General features: G+C 41.2%; 1 protein-coding gene across 1 annotated transcript in view; it reads right to left on the bottom strand.

Annotated features, from left to right (window-relative positions):
• The window catches only part of KIF26A (kinesin family member 26A), a 107348-nt gene that overhangs the window by 63230 nt on the left and 22432 nt on the right, over window positions 1-21686 (bottom strand). The window contains 1 exon segment of the mRNA XM_068398467.1: window positions 3096-3596. Coding sequence (XP_068254568.1) covers window positions 3096-3596 — 501 coding nt within the window.

The following is a 21686-nucleotide window of genomic DNA, read 5'->3' as shown; positions in this document are numbered from 1 at the left end:
TCCTGGAGAAATGTTTGTATGTACGAGATGTCCTGAGGTTTAGCAGCCATATGCTGGGGTGTACTTTCACCCCTGCAAGGCACTGGGCATACGGCACCCTGCATTGGCCACCTGAGTGAGGGTTTGCTGTGTCACCCACCCGGCCTCTGCCAGCACCAGCAGAAAGCCACAGGCACCTTCAGTAGACAAGGCGAGCCAAGATGAGAAGGACAAAGCACCTCTTGGAGGTGCGTATTGCTCTCCCACACAACTACAAAGGAAGCCTCGGAAATTAGCATAGAACAAATACCTGTCTTTTTGGCAGCTAAAAATGGTTGAGACGAGCCCCAGTCTTTATCTGTGTCCATTTTCCCATCTTTAGAAAATCAATCACGCTCACTTCGTATGCAGCACCGAGTTAAATCACCAAGAGGTAAGGCGCTTGGATAACAGTATCCTACCGGGGAGTTCAGCACTTGTTTCAAGAACAACCCTTTGGTAAGAAAACAAGGCAAAATCAGAGATTCTGAGTGAAACGAGGTACTTACAGAGTGGTCAAAATAACTCACACCACAACTGACAGTGTAAACACCCAGGGGAAGGGACCATCTTTTTCTTCTGCATTTGTGTGGTATCTTGCCTAGATGTGGGCTGTAGACTCCAAGACAGAGCCCCATTACACATAATAAATAATACATTCAATGCTATCCTTTCTACTGCTATTCTTCTTGCTCCAGAATTTCTCTAGCCAGACCAGCTTTGCCCCACAAGAAGGTGGGCAAGTTTAGTAAGACAGATATCTCTAAAAGCATGTATATCCACAGCTCTCTCCTGGGTTAATCTTAAACCCTGTCTCCAACTTCAGGAAAGGATAGTCAAAATTAAAAAAATAACAAATAAATTAACAAAACTTTTCTAATGGGAAAGGGAAGATCAGACTTGACAATCAACAGAAGTTGGGGAATCCCAGTCTTTGCAAAATTGTAAGAGGAGGTAAGATGAGCATTGGACAAGAATGTCCTGCAGCGGATATTGTCCTAGGCAAGGGCTATACTAGCTGATTCCTGAAATCCTTCCAATCCTATTTCCTTCAACACCTGTGATTCCCCTGTGGAAAAGCATAGGGAAAGCACTTTCTGCCTCACACACCCAAATAGCTTCATCAGACACAAGGCTCTTAATAATACAAAAGGCAGTAGGAGAACTCAGACAGACACAGAAAGCACAATCTGGGAAAAGACGCACAACAGAGTCTTCAGTAACTACATTTGGTCTTAAATGAATGAAGAAATTAAAAAAAAAAAAAAAAAAAAAAAGAGAAAACAAGTGAAGCCTAGCTTCTCTCCAAAAACTGCTTCTAAATCTAAACTGTCTTTGCAGATGACTGGATCAAATCCAAGCAGCCTCCAACACACACAGTCTAACAGTGTTTGTCCTTTCATTAAAGGTCACTGTTTTCCAGGCTACTGAGTTTCTTTGCACATTTCTAGATCACACTTAAGCTCTGTTGTGTTATACACATTTTTCCTTCACAGGGGTTAAATGAGGCAACTCAGTTTTCTCTTAGAATAATGCAGTGGTTAGGGAAAACCACATCTATCAGTCAGCATGGTTAAGCAGGAAGAAATCTGGAGCTGGCTGTTAGTGAATTATTTAAGACAAGAACAGGGGCAGACAAAGAATGAGGAAAGAAATGGAAACACTTATGCTTTCAGAGAGTGCAGGCTTCTTAACCCATTAGTTTTCCCTTTTTTTTTCTATGTTTCTGTGATACACACAGAATTTAAAAGATAATTAAAAGGTAACATCATATGCCTTATGTTGGTCAAATTAATCTCTAATGCATGGAGCAGCATTTTAGAGAAAAGCACTCATAGCAGCAATTCCTCATGAACTATGAAGAGCTGAATGGGCCAGTTGTTTTCCCTTTTCTCAATGTAAAATCATCAGAAAGTGATGTGACATCAGTGAAGATTCACTGGATTTAAATGAGGACCTCTCAAAGGTGGGCTGTATGTGCATCCACAAATTTCCGTATGAGAGAGAAGTATGGGAGGGAGGAATCATGTCTCCAAGCCTTTTCTGGAATGAAACCAGCCACTCTGTAAAAGTAATATTACACAGCAACATTCTTAAATATTTATCTCTGATGATCTTGGAGCTCAACCAGCTGAAGTTACCAAGCAATATTAGGTAGTGTTTACATACAACAGCATGTAAGGCATTATGTTAAATTTAAAGCTGTCTAGCACCAACATACCTGGTCTTGCAAGATCTGCTACAACATCTTTAAGTGAAAACCTTGACTTCTATTTCTACACATTTCATCATTACTCGCACTCCCCTGTTCACTACCATGTGAAAACCATTTAGGAATAAATCTTAGTCAAAACCAGTCACTGTATCATTCCTCTTAGCACAGTTCCATAGACAGTCACAAATCTGTAATGAACTTTTTTTTAAAGGTAACATGCACCTCTATAAAGCTTTTTCATTTCCCACGAGAGTTCTTAAAATACACACAAAATATGGGAAATGTTTAAAATCAACATCAATGCTTAAAATCCAAGTACAATGACATTTACAGGCATGAAGCAACCTTCTGCACACCTTCCTTTACAGCAAACTGTTTTGCAGCACATCTAACCTGAAGATTGATGCTCTCCATCACAGTCTATCAACAGCATCTGCTGAACTAAACACAGCCTTAGAAGTTCAGCACTAGACTTGAGGGTCAAGTTCATCTTTGATATAAATCCATGAAGCTCCCAGAGTTTCATCTGTGACAAACTTGGCCTTTTATGTTTTTCTACAGGGGTCAGCAGGTATGTGAAAGACAAATAACACCACCTGCATACGTGAAGCTAAAATAGGTGCAAAAACATCTGAGGAAAGGATCTCACCATCTGAGATAAGAAAGCAAATTCCTTGTGACATCTGACAGAACATCATTCAAAGCTCTTTTTCAGTTCTTCAGTTCTTGAAACATGGTTTAGAATACCATTAGCTGATCCCCTCTAAGATAAATATGTATACATCTCAAATTTTATCTTTATCTCTCTGTATATCCATACACATGTAAACAAAACTCGAGCATCTGAATTATCACTACTTACTAGACAAGCCTGAGGCAGGAAGCTGTTCACCCTGGAGATACTCCACATGCCCTCGAGGTACTGCTGAGCTTGGATGGTGACAGAGCTCAGAGCGCCGCTGAGACCGCTGGGGGCCACCGTGACTTGAACGCTGGAGTTCGGAAAACTGCCCGCACCTTGAGACCATCCGAGTCCTTTCTTCCTCTCTGCCCCAGAGAAGAGATTCGGTGACTTTCCAGGATGCCTGCCCACCTGCCCAGCAATGAGCGGCAGGTCTCTCTGGGAAGAGACCGTGACCAGCCTGGGTACCATGCTGGTCACTGCCCCGGCACCAGGCGGGAGGTCGGGCATCTCTGGGTAGCTGGCTTGATTGAGGGTGTGCATCATCTGAATGGCTTCCTGCTTCAGCTGATTCAAGTGAGTGGCACAAGTTTCGCATCTGCTCTCTCCTTCATTCCTGTTTTTCTGTAAATAGTCAGGCACTTGAAGCTTGTCAAAAATTAAAGCTGATAATCGTGGGTCCTAAAGAAGCGGGGAAAGGCAGAAAAACCATACTGAGTTAAAACTATGCAGAAAGAGGAAAAGAAAGAAAAAGACAAAAGTTCTTTGTGATTTACTCTCCACTCATGCAAGTACTTTAAATCTGTTCTAGTAACTCTCAGCCTTTTTTCCCTTAAATACCCTAAAAGATTCGCAGGTCATAGCAGATTAATAAATGATAAATTAATTCATTTGTATTAGACCCAGAATGAAAATTATCATCAGAATGAAACAGTGGAGCTGTGGTGTATTTGAGAACTACTCATTCTTCTAATTAACTCTCCTTTGGAGACATCTAACATGCCTGTGTTTCCCATGCTCAGAAACAGTGTTAGTTGAAATGCTGAATCTACAAATACCGTAATGTGTTTCTAAGGCATACCACCACCTTAAACCCAGGAAAATTAGACTTCAAAGTATTTCAAAAAATTAGTGTGTGACCTGGTAACTGTTTTGTTGTCCTCACCCTCAGAAATGATTAATCAAGTGGCATAAAAAACAGTTTACATGGTGCTGCCCACAGCTGGCTCCTCTGCTAGCAAGGACTGTTATTTCTGATCTTTGCAACCCAGATGGTCGCAATATTCCCTTACGCTACAGTTGCTTTGATGAGAAATAGATTTGAGCCTACAGCCATGTGTGAAGGTGTGACAATGTGCACACTAAGAAGCTGATTTAAAAGCAACACATATTTTGTTTCCACCGAGCAATTTTTCCCCCCTCCCCCTTGCTAGTTCATTTTAAGGCTGCCCAGACATCTAAAAACCCAGCTCTGTGTTTCCAGTTCAGAGATAGAGTTACCTATCTCCTGAAACACACAAACGCCTTCCCATCCCAAGCCTGCTACTGTAAAGATTAGTCAAGAGATTAAATCCAGCCCTGTTGTAAATCTGCTATCAAGGCTAATGCTGTGCAGTAAAACTGACCCAACTTCACACACTCTCATTGAGCTCTCTAAACAATTAAGGTTTTAATGAAAACACAGCGCAGCCAAAGGTTTATTTGTATAATCATTTTAAGCGAAAATATTTAATTTGCTTGTTAATAATGAGGGCACACAAAGCTAGTAAGTCAGCCATCCAACATATGCTAGGGGTATCCCCAGATCAGTACTCATTTTTAAAAATGCATTACTTTATGCCAAGCTGCAATTGCTCTCTAGGAAATTAATGTCCTATTAGAAAACTAACTAATTCTGGTTTTAATTACAACACACATCAATAAAACTCTTTTAAGAAGTCTTGGCACTGGTACTTTGGCTTTGCTCATTATTCTTTTTCAACTGTGTTATTTCCCTTTTCTCTGAATTTAGAAAGTCCTAAAACACTGCATAGCTTCTGCAGCAGCAGCACAGAATTTATCTCATTTTTCAGCTGCTGGACGACTACTGGAATAGTTTTAAATCTATCTCACAAAACACAGTACGGTGTTGACAGAAACCACTGTGAGTCTATCTAGCATCACAGCGTTCTACAGCCAAAAGCCATTAACAAACGTTGCTTTTTCCGCAATAATCTAAATTATTGTTTATTTACTGACTTGGGGGGGGGGGAGGTACTTCTCAGGCTAAGGAAAGCTACTCCTGCTGCTGACTGAACAATAAATTGCATTCACATTAGTGAACCAGTTTACAAAATCAAGTGAAAGACACTTTCATTTTTGCCTCTTTTCTTTTTATGAGGTTGAGATCCTGGTAAAAATGCCTTTGAAGTTGCACCATTTGCTTACTCTCCTGACCAAGGAAATTCTTTGCCTCCAAATCTCCCAGAAGACCATAATACTAAATTAACAGATATTAGTCAGGAAAAAAAGTAATTAATATTTCAGAAACTTTTTTCTAGCCCAGTAACCCTTCAGCAGAAAGTGCTATTGGTTAGACATAAAAAATACAAAGCCTTAGTGCTGCGAGCACTATTAAGCCTCAGGCAAAACAAAGGCCACGCAGTCTATCTCCCAAGAAAAACAAACAGCACGGTGGTCCACAGAAACCTTTCCAAGGGAGAACCCTCTGAGCAAATTCTTGCCGAGGCTGACACACAGCATCTATTCAAACAGCCCCAGAGAGCACCACCTTCCAGCGCCGGGTGCCCCGTCCGCGGCCAGGCACATCCCTGGGCTCGCTCCTTTGATCCAAATTGGGCACCCAAGGAAGCACCTGCAGGTCCCGACTGTGTGAGCCTCATCTGGCAATGTTTAAAATTGCTATCAAATGTCCAAAGTTTCAAATAAGCAATTACAGCGAATTACTAGGTGAAACAAGCTTCTCATTTAAAAGAAACGACTTCTTTTGATGTAAAGAAAATTAATGACCCCAATTCTAGCTCCATAAACACAGTTTACAGCATAAGGCAGATCAGAGTCAGGGCTGTCCCACAGTTACAAGGAAACCGAGTGGATGCCATATTAAAGGGGGGAACAAAAAAAAAAGAAAAAATTTGATTTATTTAGAAAATTACACAGAGCAAACCCTATAAGCACATGGTATGCCAAATTTCAACCTTCTAATTTATTTATAGTAAAAGGAAAAAAATAAAGCCATCTCACTCATTCCAAAATACTTGGCTTGTATTTTGCCAAGCATTTACAAGGAGCCTTTTAACCCACCCATCCAGCCTGTGTGATCCCCAGTTTGCATCTGTGGCCATCCTCCTCCAGCACCTCACCAAGGGCCCAGATGTACGGTTAGATTACTTCTATTTTTCCACTCTGTGCGACAAAAACACCTGGCTAATGGTTGGGTGTGAAGGGCAGAGGAAACACAAGTTACTGTTAAAAACATTAACCATAACTTAAAAGTTAAGCCAGCCCCATTAAAGAGGTTTTACTACCCAGTGTCAATGCCTGGTCCTGGAGAGCCCCCGCTTCGGCAGCTCGCACCCTAACAAGGCTGGGGTGGAAGTTACACTCTCATGCTTTACAGAGGGAAGAAATAAAATTTGAGTGACCAAATGTGTTAGGCGCCCACGTGGGAGGGGGGGGAAGCAGTTAAAGCCATCCTTGTTACAGCTCTGCCAGCGAGGCAAGCCACACAAAGGGGTTGTGAAAGTCGCTGGGGGGATTGGCACAAAAATTAAACTTACAACATACAAGCCTCTCTGTTCCAAATAGTACTCCAAAACCACTTTAGTCTGCTGTGCTACAAAGAAGACGACTCCTTTTTTTCCTGCACAGCATAAATAAACTATGCTGTCTTTGTCACACCTACTTTCCAAATGATGTTCTTACCTTCTGAACAAGCAGGATAAGCAAAATACTGTGACGCTGTAACATTCACAGCTTCCTCTCCCACTACAGAAACCAACACCCTAATTTCAGTCTCAGCTTGTTAACTTTTGCATACAAATTTGAGATATTTAAACACTGCAGGCTGTTAGAAGGGTAAAATAAATGGTCCCACTAGGGACAACTGCACTGGGGAGCCCAGCAGTCCCCAGGGAGGTCAAAGTATGAGACAATTATATGTATGTATATGAGGAAGAATTTTCTGAAATGCCTGAATTTCCACTGTTTTTCAGCAAGTGGTTCTTACAGACACAAGCAAGCTTGCAAACTGCTGCTGGGAGATGAAACACACACGTGCAAATTGCCCACAGGAGGAAGAGCACACAGACGTGGGTCAACAAGTCCTTCCAAGCTCAACCGGGCAGGATGGTAAACTGGGGAAACCAAGATTGTGCTCCCACTAGAACACACTGCAAAACACCCATTTAGTTCAACACCCGCTGCATTTAGCCTGGAGTTTGCCTTCAGGCTTTATCTCTGAAACCAGGAGTGGGGAAAAACGAGCTCAGATTTGAAAACACATCCAGCAACACAGAAGGAAAGAAACAGTCATTTCTATGATTCTATGATTTTAATTCATGTTTCCTTCTCTGATGTATACCTCAACGGCTACATTGCCTCCCTGTGAAATCCAGCAAGGACCAAGCAGGGTTTCAGCTATGCAGGTAACACCGATGTGCTGTATGTGGAGCACGCAAACAAAATCCACATCTCACAACTGTAAAATACTATGGCCTGAGAGCATTGCCCTTGAAACTACAGACATACTCAAAGCAACTGGGATGTGGCCAAAGGCCAACAGCTCTGAACAGCCCCTCTACAGCTTAGGCACCAAAATCATAGCCAAGTTTTCAAAAGCATGCAACACCAAACGACCTTGCTGGAGCTGAACTCTGTTGAAAACCTGCAGCAGTCTGTCAGTGATACTGCACTTAAAGAATCAGATTCTTTTGAAATTTTAGCTCAGTCTGTAATTTCCCAAGTATTTAAAGTTTGCAGTTAGATCGTTTGTTTAGTTAACAAGGAGTAATAGAGAGCTTTTCCATTGCAAAAGAGAAACAAAGATACAAGCTTTAAATCTTACCTGCAGCTATTGACTTGTAACTCCCAAACTAAGCAGGAGGAGAGGATGAAGAAAAGCATCTGGATTCTCACTTAAGAAGTCCCTGAAGTAATACCCACCCATCTGTAACCTAATCCTTTCAGCGAGGAACTATCCACAGAGTGCGAACAAACGATGACGAACAAATGATGAAAAGTCAAATTGCCAACAACTGTCCTCAGTAATTACCTGCAATTCTGCCTGGCACTAGTTTCTGCAACCCAAGTGTATCTGGAGAAGTATTCCGAATTAAATTAAATTCTTGATATAAAACTAATTAAAAAGAAAGAAGAAGAATCACTGAACGTCACGCTGAAATATATACTTAAATACAGACCCAGGTAAACAACATTTTTAAAGGATGCTTTGGGAGAAAGGAATATACTTTCCCAGTGCAAAAGAATCAATGTTAATGATTTTTTGTCTTAATTGTCTTTCCAGATTTCTGCCATGCTGCTTACAAATTAGTTTTTATCTTACATGACATTGTGAAATATCCACTAATATCTTCTAGATTGACAAGTACTTCAAAGGCTGATGCTTGCTTTCAACTATATAGCAGTCATTGTCAGAGAAATAGCAGAAGAAGAGAACACTATACTCAGCAAAACCAGAGACTACTCAATGTAACCAAGGAAAAAAACAGTGCTAATGATTAATTTTTTTAAAAAATAAGTTTCCAAGTAGCTGACTATCTCAAGAGAATGAAAATATGAGCTGTAAGTCTTCAAGTAACTCATGTTGTGAATTCATTCATTTGCTGACCTAATCTTATCAGAATATAAACAATCAAGTAAAAACAAACACACAAAGCTTTCACAAAAACAGAATTCACCAGAAATCCCATCTCCGAGGGTTAAGGGTATCTGGAACTTGCAGTGTAACTTTGCTGTTCTTAAAAACAGCCCTATGAATAAGCAGGAGAGCCATACACATTTCCAAAGTGAGCAAAATACACATGCATTTAAAAAAAAAAAAAAAGATGCATTTTTAAAGCCAAATTCCAGTCAGCCTCTCTACCTGGATGTCTCACTACCTTTAGGCAGAAGATTAATTTAAGCCAATGGACTGTGGCCCTCCTCCGATGCTGTCTGCTAGCAGGATTTCTTCAAATCTCCAACCTCATGATACTGTTTCTAACCACAACCTCAAGTACTGCACACAGACATATCCCACCGACTCTACCCAGCTGAGACTCAACCCAATGTCTTTTCATCTTTGGCATCCCGAAGAGTTTGAAAAAAAAAAAATACGAGCACATTTTCTTACTTATTTTATAAGTATACTGCACCTCTTTTAAACAGTGCCCATCTTTCTAACAAAAGTCAAGCAATACGGTAAATCTGCTAAAAAACTCATGACCCCACACTAAAAATGACTGCGGCCTGTTTAGTTATTCTGCAGCCTCCACTGAACTCTATTTATTTCCATTTCCTGCCCACTTTAATGTACTTCAGTGGCCCGCAGTAAAGTTAAAGCAATAGGTGTCTGTCATAAAGATGAATAGTGCTATTGGAATGCATAATACAGTGGAAAGAGGAAATGAGAGCAATCTGGTTTATTTACATCTCAGACTCCCATCAGCACCTCAACCCACCTCCCAATGGTTTCATCCGCCTTTCCTGTTATCCTGCTGTATAGTCCCCTGCAATGATTTGGCTTTTAACCTCGGAGAACCAGAGGGTATGAGTTGATCTCCCAGATTTGTGTTCATGAGCTGGCAGAGTATTGGAGCAAACTGCCACACAGTGTGTTTCGTGCAAGGAAGACAAAATAAAGGTAGTGGTTGTGATTTAAAATAATTAAAGACACAAACAAAACAAAAGACCCCAAAGAGATCTGCTACCACAGTTAAATTTAGATCAACACACAGGAACCTGACTACTTCTGAAAAACAGTAATTACTGTATCACAAAATATTACTTTTAATCTCCTTTCTTTACGATCTAATTAAACAGATATTTTACTTGCCTTTGGAAAATGTTTTTCTTAATTTCATTCAATTTTAACATTTGGTGTATTCTATAAACTACACATCCAAACTAGTATGTAATTTTGTGCTTATTTTTAATAGTGTCTGACTTCATTTAAAAATGATGACTTTTAATTTGCATGTTTATTGTTGGTTTTAAGTAATCCTTTAATTTTCCCTCTTGGGTCTGTGGCTTACTGTAACTTCACAATGCAAATTCAGTATTGACTTTGTTCATATGAAAACACCATCTTCCAAAACCCATTGGGTCTTTTTTTCTTTCTCTCTTTTTTTTTTAAACCTTCGTGAAAGTATTATCATTTTGAACAGCAGCAAGTGTTCGGGGAAATAGTTGCATACTCATCACCACACAGTTCTTCGGTGTCCAAAAAGCCTTTGTTTGACTATTACTTTCAGAAATAGCCACTTGGATGAAGTTGCCTTTCAAAAATTCAGACAAAAACTTTTGATATAAATTAGACACTTTTATTTAAAAGATAAATAGCTTTCCATCCTTAATTATTTCTTCCTCGAAACCAGAGAGTAAATTTCGTTTGGCCTATGAGCATGGTAAATCAGATTATAGAAACTCTGCCTATAGACCCCATAAAAAGTCACAACTTCTCTTTTCTCTTAAAAGCTGAGTGCTTATGAAAAGTGTTAGAACGACTACTCTGGAAACCGATGCTCTCTGATACCTTCATCATATTGAATGCTACCTACTCCTCATCCAGTCTGAGTTCAGTCAGGCTGCTTGGATAATACGGTAGCTCTGAATTTCAGCATAGGGATGGAAATCAGAGAGTAGCACCACTACACAGAAAACATGCTGCCTTGTCGAAATGCCTCAGAACCATCAACTCTTAATACCATTGCATTGGAAACAAAAGGGTGTTTCCACCATTACAGTTATTTAGGCAACAGCCCATGTTTTCAGAACGACAGATTGCAATGGCAAGCCTTGTGAGATGGACTCCTTCACTGAGGAACTCTGGCCGGAGACCAGCAACCCAGTCCAGACAGCCCAGTGGACAAGGAGAGGAGTAATGCCCCAGATGAGATCTGCAGCATGTTTAAGTGATCATAACTGCACTTGTTCCAGCAGAACCATGCCCATTTGTATCAGACAGACCTTTAATGAGGAAGTTCAAGAACGTCTGGACACCAGCCGCAGTGAAAGCAACTTTGGCTTAGAAAAACTGGATAGGAAAAAAAGTGCTTGGAGCACTCAGGACATCTGTATACAAACCCTACAACTGTTTCAGTTCCACCATCTGAATCCAATTAAAAGAACGCTCAGCGGCAGAAGTTAGGGAGTGGACATGTTTTCCAAATGAACATCATTAGCATAATGTAGATTTAAAATCAACTGTGAAAACCAGTGCTTGGCATTGGATCATACCCTCTTAATGTCTCTTTCACTTGCTCATTTTATCAATTATTTGTTTGGTAAATGAATACTTGAACACCATACAGAAACGATTTCTCTTTCACAACCGAAGGGCTGCCCATTGTGCAGTCCTCTTGCAAGCTATGAATTGCTGCATATAGTGCACAGTTAGCACACCAGGCAGTCTGTCTCAACAACCAAAGTGGATTACACTTATTTTTCATCTTAATTAAAGTGTCACTGCCTCAGTTTAAGTGCTTCACCAAAAAACAACTTATTGGCTGAAAAATCTTGGGTTTACATCTGAATTTAAGCAGTACTGTAGTGGGTTAGAGTTCTTCCTTTTTCTCCTTGCTTGGACTTAATCAAGGAAAAAAAAAAAGAAGAAAAGAAAAAACTCTAAGCAGGGATGAACAAAAAAGGAATGATGAAGTGTATTTCTGTCTCCTCAACCACAACACACTGCCTGAAGAGTCTGCTCTAGTTCCTTTGCTTATTAGGTGGCACATGTGTGAGACACCACCTCCCTCTCCAATCTGTTCATCCCACAGCACCTCTTTAAAACGGATTCTTGTGTGGCTTTTTTTAATACCACTCTTTAGCAGAGGAACTTCATCAAGTAAACACAAATTTGCTGTCAGCTACCTGTTGGAAAGTGGGGTCCTGGCACCTCCAGTATCTCTGGACTTGGATGGAGGCAAGGTCCATGGTTGTTCCTTGGTTTCAGTTAAGATGCTGGTGCATAGAAGTAATTGACCTCATTCTGCTGGCCGCATCTTGCATTAGAAAGAATAGATAAATATGCAGATCCTAAGGGACATCTGCAGGTGGGGGACATTGCCCAAAGAATCAAATGATCCTCCTACGGCATCTCATTAGGGTGAAGTATGATCTCAGCCGTATAAACAGCAGATGGAGACATACCATATGAGGAGTGTCTATAGGACAAAAATCAGTTTAGAAAACAACAATGTTGTGGGAAGTTCAAAGGAGTGTGGTTTATTTAGTTTAGAAGAGAGAAAACTGAGCAGAGTTCTTCAGTACACAAAAAGTAGTTACAAAGAGATTGGTGACCAATTACTTTCCATATCCACCTGGGAAAGGAAAATAAGAACTCATCCTACTTTTCAGCAAAGACACCTTAAGAAAAACTGTCACAGGTGAGTGAATACTGGCAAGTGCTACAGAATGATATTGAGAAATCTTGTTCCTTCATGACACGTTCTGAAGAGCAGGTGAGAAACATCCATGGGAGGTCATCAAGAGATAGGTGATTCCATTTCAGTGGAGGTAGCTGGACTACTTTTTAAAGATCTGAAGATCCTTTTCCAGCCCTATGTTCTTATGATCCTAGTTTTGGAAAGATGACTAACACATCTGTAGATGGACTTGTGGCTTGGGTTCAAGTACCACAGACAGACAAGGAATATAGACTTCAAAATACTATTCTCCTTAGATGACTACTCAGTAACCTACACTATCTTGCTCACAGCAAGTTTTCCAACTTGCATCATTCCTGTGTTAATTCCATGCCTCTTGTCCTAGCTGTGACCCTCTGTATCACCTTGAATAATAATTCTTTTGCCAAATACTCACAGCCCATCACCATGATACCCAAAACATTCTTTATCATTAACTATACTACATATATATTCCACTTTCAATCTACCCTTACTGATAAAAAGCACAGACCATTACATTTTATTCCCTACAGGTTCAGGGGATAATTTTAGGAATCCAAATGAGACGCCTAAATTAGATGGTGTAAGTCCAACCACTCCTATCTGTCCATAACATTCCAGAAATAAACATAATAATCAAGATTGATTAAAACCTCAGAAATGAGAACTGGGGAAAAAAAAAAAAACAAACACCACCAGAGAGTACCAGTTGCATTACAGTAACTACACTTTCTCCTTGCAAAGGTTCAAAAAAACCTCATTGCAAAGCCCACTAAAAGGAGCTGTGAAGGAATGCAAACTAGCCATTCCGTATTACAAATGGAAGACATCTCAGGGTTGCAGCAGGATGGCATAAGAAAGATGAATCCATAGCTATCTGCAGGCTTATCTTACCAGATGTTTCTAGTGGCTCTGCCATCAACACATTTCACAGCACCTTCAAAAAAATGTTCTCAGTAAACCTGTTGCTCCCCTGAGACATTTCTATCACGTTTTCAGGAGTAACAAATAACCACAAAAAAAAGGGTATGGTTTCCTCCATATACCCACACAAATTTCAGATGGACAGAGATATCAAAAACCTAAATATATACTCCAATGTCCTGGTGGTGGCTGAAAAAAAGTTAATTTTCTTCCTAGTAGCTGGTATAGTGCTGTGTTTTAGATTTAGGATGAGAATAATGTTGATAACACACTGATGTTTTGGTTGTTGCTAAGCAGTGTTTATACTAAGTCAAGGACTTTTCAGCTTCTCATACTGCCCTGCTAGCAGAGGCTGGGGGTGCACAAGAAGCTGGGAGGGGACACAGCAAGGACAGCCAAAATGAGTCAAAGGGGTATTTCATACCGTATGACATCATGCCCAGTATATAAACTGGAGCTGGTGGGGGGGACATCATGGCTTGGGGATTGGCTGGGCATTGATCAGCAAGTGGTGAGCAATTGTATTGTGCATCACTTGTTTGTATATTCTATTATTTGTATATTCTATTATTATTATTATTATTTTCCCTTCCTTCCTATTAAACTGTATTTATCTCAACCTATGAGTTTTACTTTTTTCCTCCAATTCTCTCTCCCCTCTCACTGCGAGGGGGAGAATGAGCAAGCAGCTGTGTGGTGCTTAATGGCTGGCTGAAGTTAAACCATGACAACTGAACAAAGAATGATAAGGACTAGTTACTTAAAGAGCTCCTGAAAACTTAAAATAGCCCAGTGTGTTCTATGGCTATAATTTACTTACAGACTTCTCCTGTTTCAACAGTTTCTTTAGATGAGAAGTTCAGCACCTAGCACCACAACATCATTGACCATGAACTAGTAGCAGCGTCATAGTACGATACTACATAGAAACATAGCAAGATTATTATTAGTAGTAAGATACTCTTGTTGCTGCTTTTGTTGATCTTGTTGGTCTTCAACAGCCGTTACCTGAACAGTATTAGACAATCCTTACCTACAAGACAATTATTTCTGATAGTCCTATGTCAGATCAATCACAGAATCACAGAATCAACTAGATTGGAAGAGATCTCCGGGATCATCAAGTCCAACCTTTGACCTAACACCACTGTGTCAACTAGACCATGGCACTAAGTGCCACATCTAGTCTTTTCTTAAACACCTCCAGGGATGGTGACTCCACCACCTCCCTGGGTAGCCCATTACAATGCCTAATAACCCTTTCTGTGAAGAAATTTTTCCTAATGTCTAACCTGAACCTCCCCTGGCGCAGCTTGAGGTTATGTCCTCTAGTCCTGTTGCTAGTTGCCTGGGAGAGGAGGCCAACCGCCACACCACTTCAACCTCCTTTCAGGTAGTTGTAGAGAGCAATAAGGTCTCCCCTGAGCCTCCTTTTCTCCAGGTTAAACAATCCCAGTTCCCCCAGCTGTTCCCCATAGGACATACCCTCTAGCTTTGTTGCCCTCCTCTGGACTCACTCCAGCAATTGCTGTGCATGAGAGTACTTTGGCTTCCCGTAAGAATACCACTTTTTGCAAGCTGGCTGCTATCCTTTGATCATACAGTCATGTAACAAATATTTCAATGGCTATACTGCACTGTGAACAATAAAGCATGTATCCAGCCTTGAACCCTTAAAATACCTGACTGGGCACCAAAAGGCATTGTACATTTTCTACGCCACCTAAATAACAAGTAAGAATTGCCTTTGTCAGCCTAGCAAATCACACTCATGAGCAGGACAACAACAGCCCTGTGATTAACACTCACTTGTAATCCTTATGGTGAGAAGCCCTGCAGTGGTCCTGTGAAACCTGCAAGCTGTGCAGCCTCTCCCCATCCAAAGGGCTAGTGTAATCAAAGAGGAGCAACTCCCTTTGCCTAAGGTCTCTCATCTACAAACATAAATCAATGTGGCTATGCCCACAGGCAGACTAAAACCCACTCCATCCATGCTCAGAGCATCTTGAAAGCCATGTTAATAGGGTTTATAAACTCTGCTATGACACAGGATATAAACATATTAAACACAAGGGCAAAGCGAGCTAGCATCTCAACTGCCTATAACATGCATACATGTAGACCTGCCCACAGATGGCTGGCTAGAATACCTCTGTAAACTCTTTCAGGCTCCTCACACACACAAAAAAAGCATTATCTCCTGAGACACAGAAGCAATCAAATACCTGTCAACAACTTCCAAAACCCTCCAAGCCAGATCCTATTAAAACCAGCAACTAAGAGATGAAAGGCTCTAGCTCATCCTACCAGTCACACTTACAGGGCTCTTAAATATTTACAGTAGCTAACATTGCTTCTACAGAAATTCCACAAATGTAGACAATGCCTAACATCACAGGATACATTTATGTTTCCATTCAATTGAAAGTACTACATAAAAGGATGTTTTTATTTTGTGTTCTGGGACCTTGGGAAAGAAACAGCCTCATCGCCTGCTGGAAAAGGCCAAGTAAAGAGGAGGAAATAGTTCTTTTAAGAAGAGAAATTACAGCCCCAGAGTGAGACCTGGGCCCTAAAGAAATCCATGGCAACATTCATACTGAATGCAAAGTCAGTATTTCCTCCTCTAAGTTGAAGCATCCCCATTCCTAATTTCAAATCAGCAATGAACTCTTTCACCAACCTGTCTCTCCATTTCATAAAATGCCCGTGAAATGCATGTTCATAGTTGTTGAGTGATGAGTTAATTTACATCTTAGTGTGAAAATTTCCCCCTTCATTTTAAAACTAAGTTTTGTGGCAGTAGATTATGTGTCAAATTTGCAGTAAATTACTAAAAAAATACACATGCCACCCAAGTTGCCTTATTATTATTATTCTAACAGACGTAAATACACATTTAAAATCAGAAAACTGTGTGTAATCATGCCTTGCTAACATCCTTATAAAATGTGACAGCTCGCCAAACAGCTCCCATTGTGGACAGTGCCGAAGCAGTTGTACAGATCATTAAAGGCCAGTGAAGATAACCATCTTGTCCGGCCTCCTGCACATCACAGCCCTGCTAATTTCAACCAGAAGAAGTAGTGACCCCGACAGGCTTATTTAAGGAAAATAAATGCTTTAGTATTTTAAGAAACACTCACTTTTATTTGAACCCATGTGTCTTCATGGTACTTCTGAAGAATCATGTTTTTAAAGTACACAGTATATGAATAAAAAACATACAATCAAACAGATGGGGACAGCACTTGAGGTGATGTAAAGCCAGAGCTGACACACACTATTCTTTGCTCCTGTGCCAGTTTATAAGAGCTGGGCCAGAAACTCCGCTCCCAATGGTCAACTTGAGAAATCCAAGTGGTTGATTCCAGGACTCTCAGCACCATCCCAGACACTGACTGTGTACTGGTAATATTTGATTTACGCTTGCAGCTCTAATCTCAGAGAAACCCCTTACACAGGATATGCTCAAAGATGCGTGCTTTACTTCACAAGACTGATGCTGTGATTCACAGGGAAAACCTGCACAGAAGGCACAGACTGGGATGTTACTGCTCCAGCTCCAATCAGCAAATAGTCACTGAAATAAATGAACACCAGCATCTCATCAAAGTCCCTGCGTGAGGAAGCGGGGCAAGATTTATTCAAGACCACAATCTCAGGAGCAATTCATCAGAATCAAAGGTAAGCCAAAAAATAAATGAATGAAAATGGGACCAGCTAGAATAACAAAGCAGCTCGGCCAAGGCAGCAGCCACATGACAGCCAGAGGGATCTCCAGAGCGATCAGAACAACTGTCTGCAGATCTTGCCAATGAGCCAGATGCTGCTGCTGGAAGAAGGCTTGTGTTGATATAAACTCGAAGATGTGAGATGCTTAACACCAAGAGCAATCAATCTTCACGATTCCCATGTGGCTGCCAAGCTTCACTATTATGCCACAAAGAGAGGAAAACAAACTTCATAAAACACCTGTAGATTCCACATGACATCAGACTCCCCCCACCCTCCCCTTTACTACTCAGAAACAAACCAGCGATTTGGGTGTAGCTGTAAATGACCTGATGCTTTTCCTGAGTTAACAACAGAACCAGGAAAGAATATCGTTGGCTAAACAGCTCACTGCACACACGCTGCCAGAAAACCAATGAACTTATCATACTGTATAGGAAATTCCTATCTTCCACACCAATTAGTGACCCAACAGTGATTGATTTTATAATCCCAAACTTGATTTACAAAGTAACTTCCTCTGGGGCCAACTTTCCATTACCCAGCATGTGGAAAATTGCATACGGTCAGTGCACTATGAAAACCAAGGAAAAATAAGTGCTATTTAAACCCCAATTCTACCGTGCCTCCACATTCTTGCTTTCCTAAGGGAGATGCACTTTTGACAGTTACTTCCTTTCCCTACCCCAACATCCTATCTCCACCATACACCAGCTGGGCACTCAATCAAAACAGAAACAACAACAGGAACTAGCAGCTATTCATTACAATAGGATCAAAACATTTCTAGGCACTAGTGCCCCACCAAGTCACTGTCCTTGAAGACCCTGCCGCAATCTACTTCTTCCCTCCCATCGCAGACACCGTTACCAAGAGTGGCTCCACTTCAACCTGAAGCACTACGTATTAAAAATCATGGCTTTTTAATCAGAGCCACTTGGTGGCAGGCAGTCATATCACAGAACTGCAGGAGGCAATGAAACCGAGCAGCAGAAAGGTGAGAAAATTAACTGGCCAACAACACAGGCCAATGTTTATTTTAATCAAGCTAACATCAGCTCCAGTCTATAAAACCAGAATTGCACTGGACGCTAACTACCAGCATAATCACAGCAACAGCACCGCAATATGATTACTGGACGCTAATTATATCTTATAAAGAGTTAAAGTCAATCAAGTACATGTAATAAAGATTTATATGCAGTTTTCCACTGACCTGGAAACAGCTTCATACATTAATAAGTTAAGGTTACTGACAGGAACAAAGCAAACAGTTACATCTACATGACAAAATGCATGTAACACAAGAGCCAGATGTTGGGTCCTTTCATCAAGGAAGCAATTATTTAATTCCTGGGAAAAGATTTTCTCTTTCTTTGTTCAATCAATACATAATATTGCTCATAAAAGACTCAGTCCTGGCTCCATGGCCTGGTCTGAGTACAAATCTGCAGTACTGCACAGGGACATGAAGCAAGGGTCTCCTTTTCCTGCCATGCAGCTCCTTCTGGGTAGTAAGTGCAGGGCAACTGGAGACAACTTCAGACCACGTCCACATCTCCCCATTCCACGCACAACAGTGCAGACCCCAAAGTGGCTGCCAAGAGAGACTGTGCCACCCCTCGTACCTGTCCAGGGAGGCCAGTTCTCCATGGGTAAGCATAATAGGGAATACCAGGGAGCTGCCCGCGCTCTTCATCACAGCTGCTGACCTCCAGCTCTCAGACACAAGGGATCCCTTAGCCACCAGCCTAACAGTTCCCCACTCCAAGCACCACTGAGAACTGCTGGTCTTTGATGAGTCATTTCGGCCATACCCTTCTCACCTGTTGTCCTTTCTCCCAGATAACAACAGCCAACATCTCTCACAGGTGGACACGCAACAGCCACCATCAGCAGCCACCCAAATATCATGGAATAGCTTGGGGTGGAAGGGACCTTTACAGGTCATCTAGTTCCAACCCCCCCTGCCATGGGCAGGGACATCTTCAACTAGTTCAGGTTGCTCAAAGCCCCATCCAACCTGGCCTTGAACACTCACAATGTGACATCCACAGCTTCTCTGGGCAACATGTTCCAGTGTCTCACCATTCTCATCGTGAAAAATTTCTTCCTTATATCCAATCTAAATCTACCTTCTTTTAGTTTAAAACCCATACCCCTTGTCCTATCACTTCAGGCCTTGGTAAAAAGTCTCTCTCTGTCTTTTCTATAAGCCCCCTTTTAAGTATTGAAAGGCCACAATTAGGTCCTCCCAGAGCCTTCTCTTCTCCAGGCTGAACAACCCCATCTCTCTCAGCCTTTCTTCATTGGAGAGATGCTCCAGCCCTCCGACCATTGTTCACAGCCCATGCTCAGCCTTATCCCAGAGCGCTTACAGAAGCAAAAAGCGTAAATATTTACACACTGGTCACATCCATAGGCCCAGCTGGGTCTAGGCCTCACTGTGTCAAACTCGCAATTCTAAAGCATTTAATGAGTTTACCAAAATTCACAAATTACACAGTATTCTACACAAGAAGCGATTCAGCAGTTTGGCTAACTACACTACAGACATCATAACTGAAAAAGCACAGCCCTCTGCAAGGTTACTCTGAGGCTGATGCTAGAGAAAATAGCCAGACTCAGCCTGAAAATACCATATGTAGGGTACACTCCTGAACAAGACACAACAGAGAGAAGCACTTAATAAACAGATCCATTAACTAGGAAACATCCCTGCAGCAATGAAAACTTTGCAAAGTACTACAATGTACACCTGTTTATTGCTCTGACATCTGCTTAGGTTTTCTGTGTGTTTGAAAGTTGGACCAAAGAGAAACATAATTGAGTTTATGGACATACCGTGACAAAAATGACAACAAGGTATTGTTAACTGTTCATGAAGAATGGCGTAGAAGCTCAAATAAAGCATGTGTACCATTTGAAATGCTTAAAAGTTACTGCATTTTATAATGAACCATATACAAACAAATGGTGTTTCTCCTATTGCTGAAGAATAACGTTATTCTGAAGTAAGGATCCCATCATAAAATGAGAGGAAATTCACAGTCTGAACAATCACAGTTGTGCTGAGCACATTTTTAGGCATATGGCAATTTTATAATGGTCGTTGGGGATGAAGAGCTAAAATTCTGTTGCAGACTCTGAATTTAAGACATTTCAAATAAAATTGCATATCTCAGGAAACAAATAAATTGTTAAGTGTGCAACCTCGTAATGTTACAGCCAATATTCAGCATATGTAAATCTGACTACCTCAAAATATGAATTCTATTTTCAATACAAGGACCCAATTACTTTATAAAGGGTCCAAATAAGTAAAAAAAAAATTATGTGATGGCATCATTAAAAGAAAACAAATATAATGAAATCTGCCTTAACTTTATACAATCTGAGTTACCTCGACATTATGCAGCTACAATATGTGATCCAACATTCCCAAGCAAATGCCCTGATTACTATTGTAAGTCTGTCATTTAAATAGTTCCTTCCTGTTTAAAATGTAGAAAGACAAATGCGTTTTCCCACCACTAAGCATTGTGTAAGACTCCTTTCTCTTCCAGCAAGCTGGCTGAAGATGGATGAGCTTCCAGACTGATATCATTTTTAATTACACGTTTTTCTCTCATTACTAATTTCCTAAACATGTCTCTAATCTTGCAGTGAAATCTCTGAGCGCAGTAGGTGTATCCACATACATCATGCGCTAGAAAATTAATACAAGATAATGATCAGGACTGCCATCACAACATAACCTGAAACAAGCAAGATACACTAGAGGTGATACATACTCATTAGACTCTGATCTCAAGTGTTTCTGGAAAGCAGCTGTTAATGGATAGTTTCCCTCCCTCCTACATCTTGGAGCCAATAACACAGTTATTGGGGTCTGGGAGAGGGAGATGCTTCAAGCAACCTCCCCTTTGCACTTTCCACCAGGCAGTTACAAGCTCATGATGCCCAATGCATATTCACCCCTTCATCCCCTTACCCTAAATACTCCACCAAGCAGCACTGTTTGCATAAGGGAGTCATGATCATCTGCTCCTCTACAGAGGATAATCACAGGTATCCCAGCTCCCTCCTGCCATCATGGGGCCAACAGTTCCCTCCACCTAGGACAAGGTCTCCTGGTGGGGCTGTCCTCTCCAAAAGCACAGAAGGAGAACAGAAAGCGTTGGAGGTTGCCACACCCACCGAAGAGATAGGAAGGCACATGCCCACGCACACCCCATGCACCGAAGGGGGTCACACACCCAGCAGCTGTCTGCATCAGATGCTCTTTTGGTGGGCAGGAATCAGGACTATGTATAGACCCGTCAGCTTAGGTCAACCAAGTGCCAGCCAATTACACATATGGCACCTCTCTCATTCGTCAGGTATCTCTCACTACCTGAAAGGCATTGCACAGCTAAACAGGTTCCAGCATTCTTTCACCATTAAACCAACAGGGCAAGACAGCAACTTTTAGGGGAAAAATTAA

The sequence above is a fragment of the Nyctibius grandis genome, chromosome 4 (genome assembly GCF_013368605.1).
Source record: "Nyctibius grandis isolate bNycGra1 chromosome 4, bNycGra1.pri, whole genome shotgun sequence".
Taxonomy (NCBI): Eukaryota; Metazoa; Chordata; class Aves; order Nyctibiiformes; family Nyctibiidae; genus Nyctibius; species Nyctibius grandis.
This window is presented reverse-complemented; position numbering and strand designations above follow the sequence as displayed.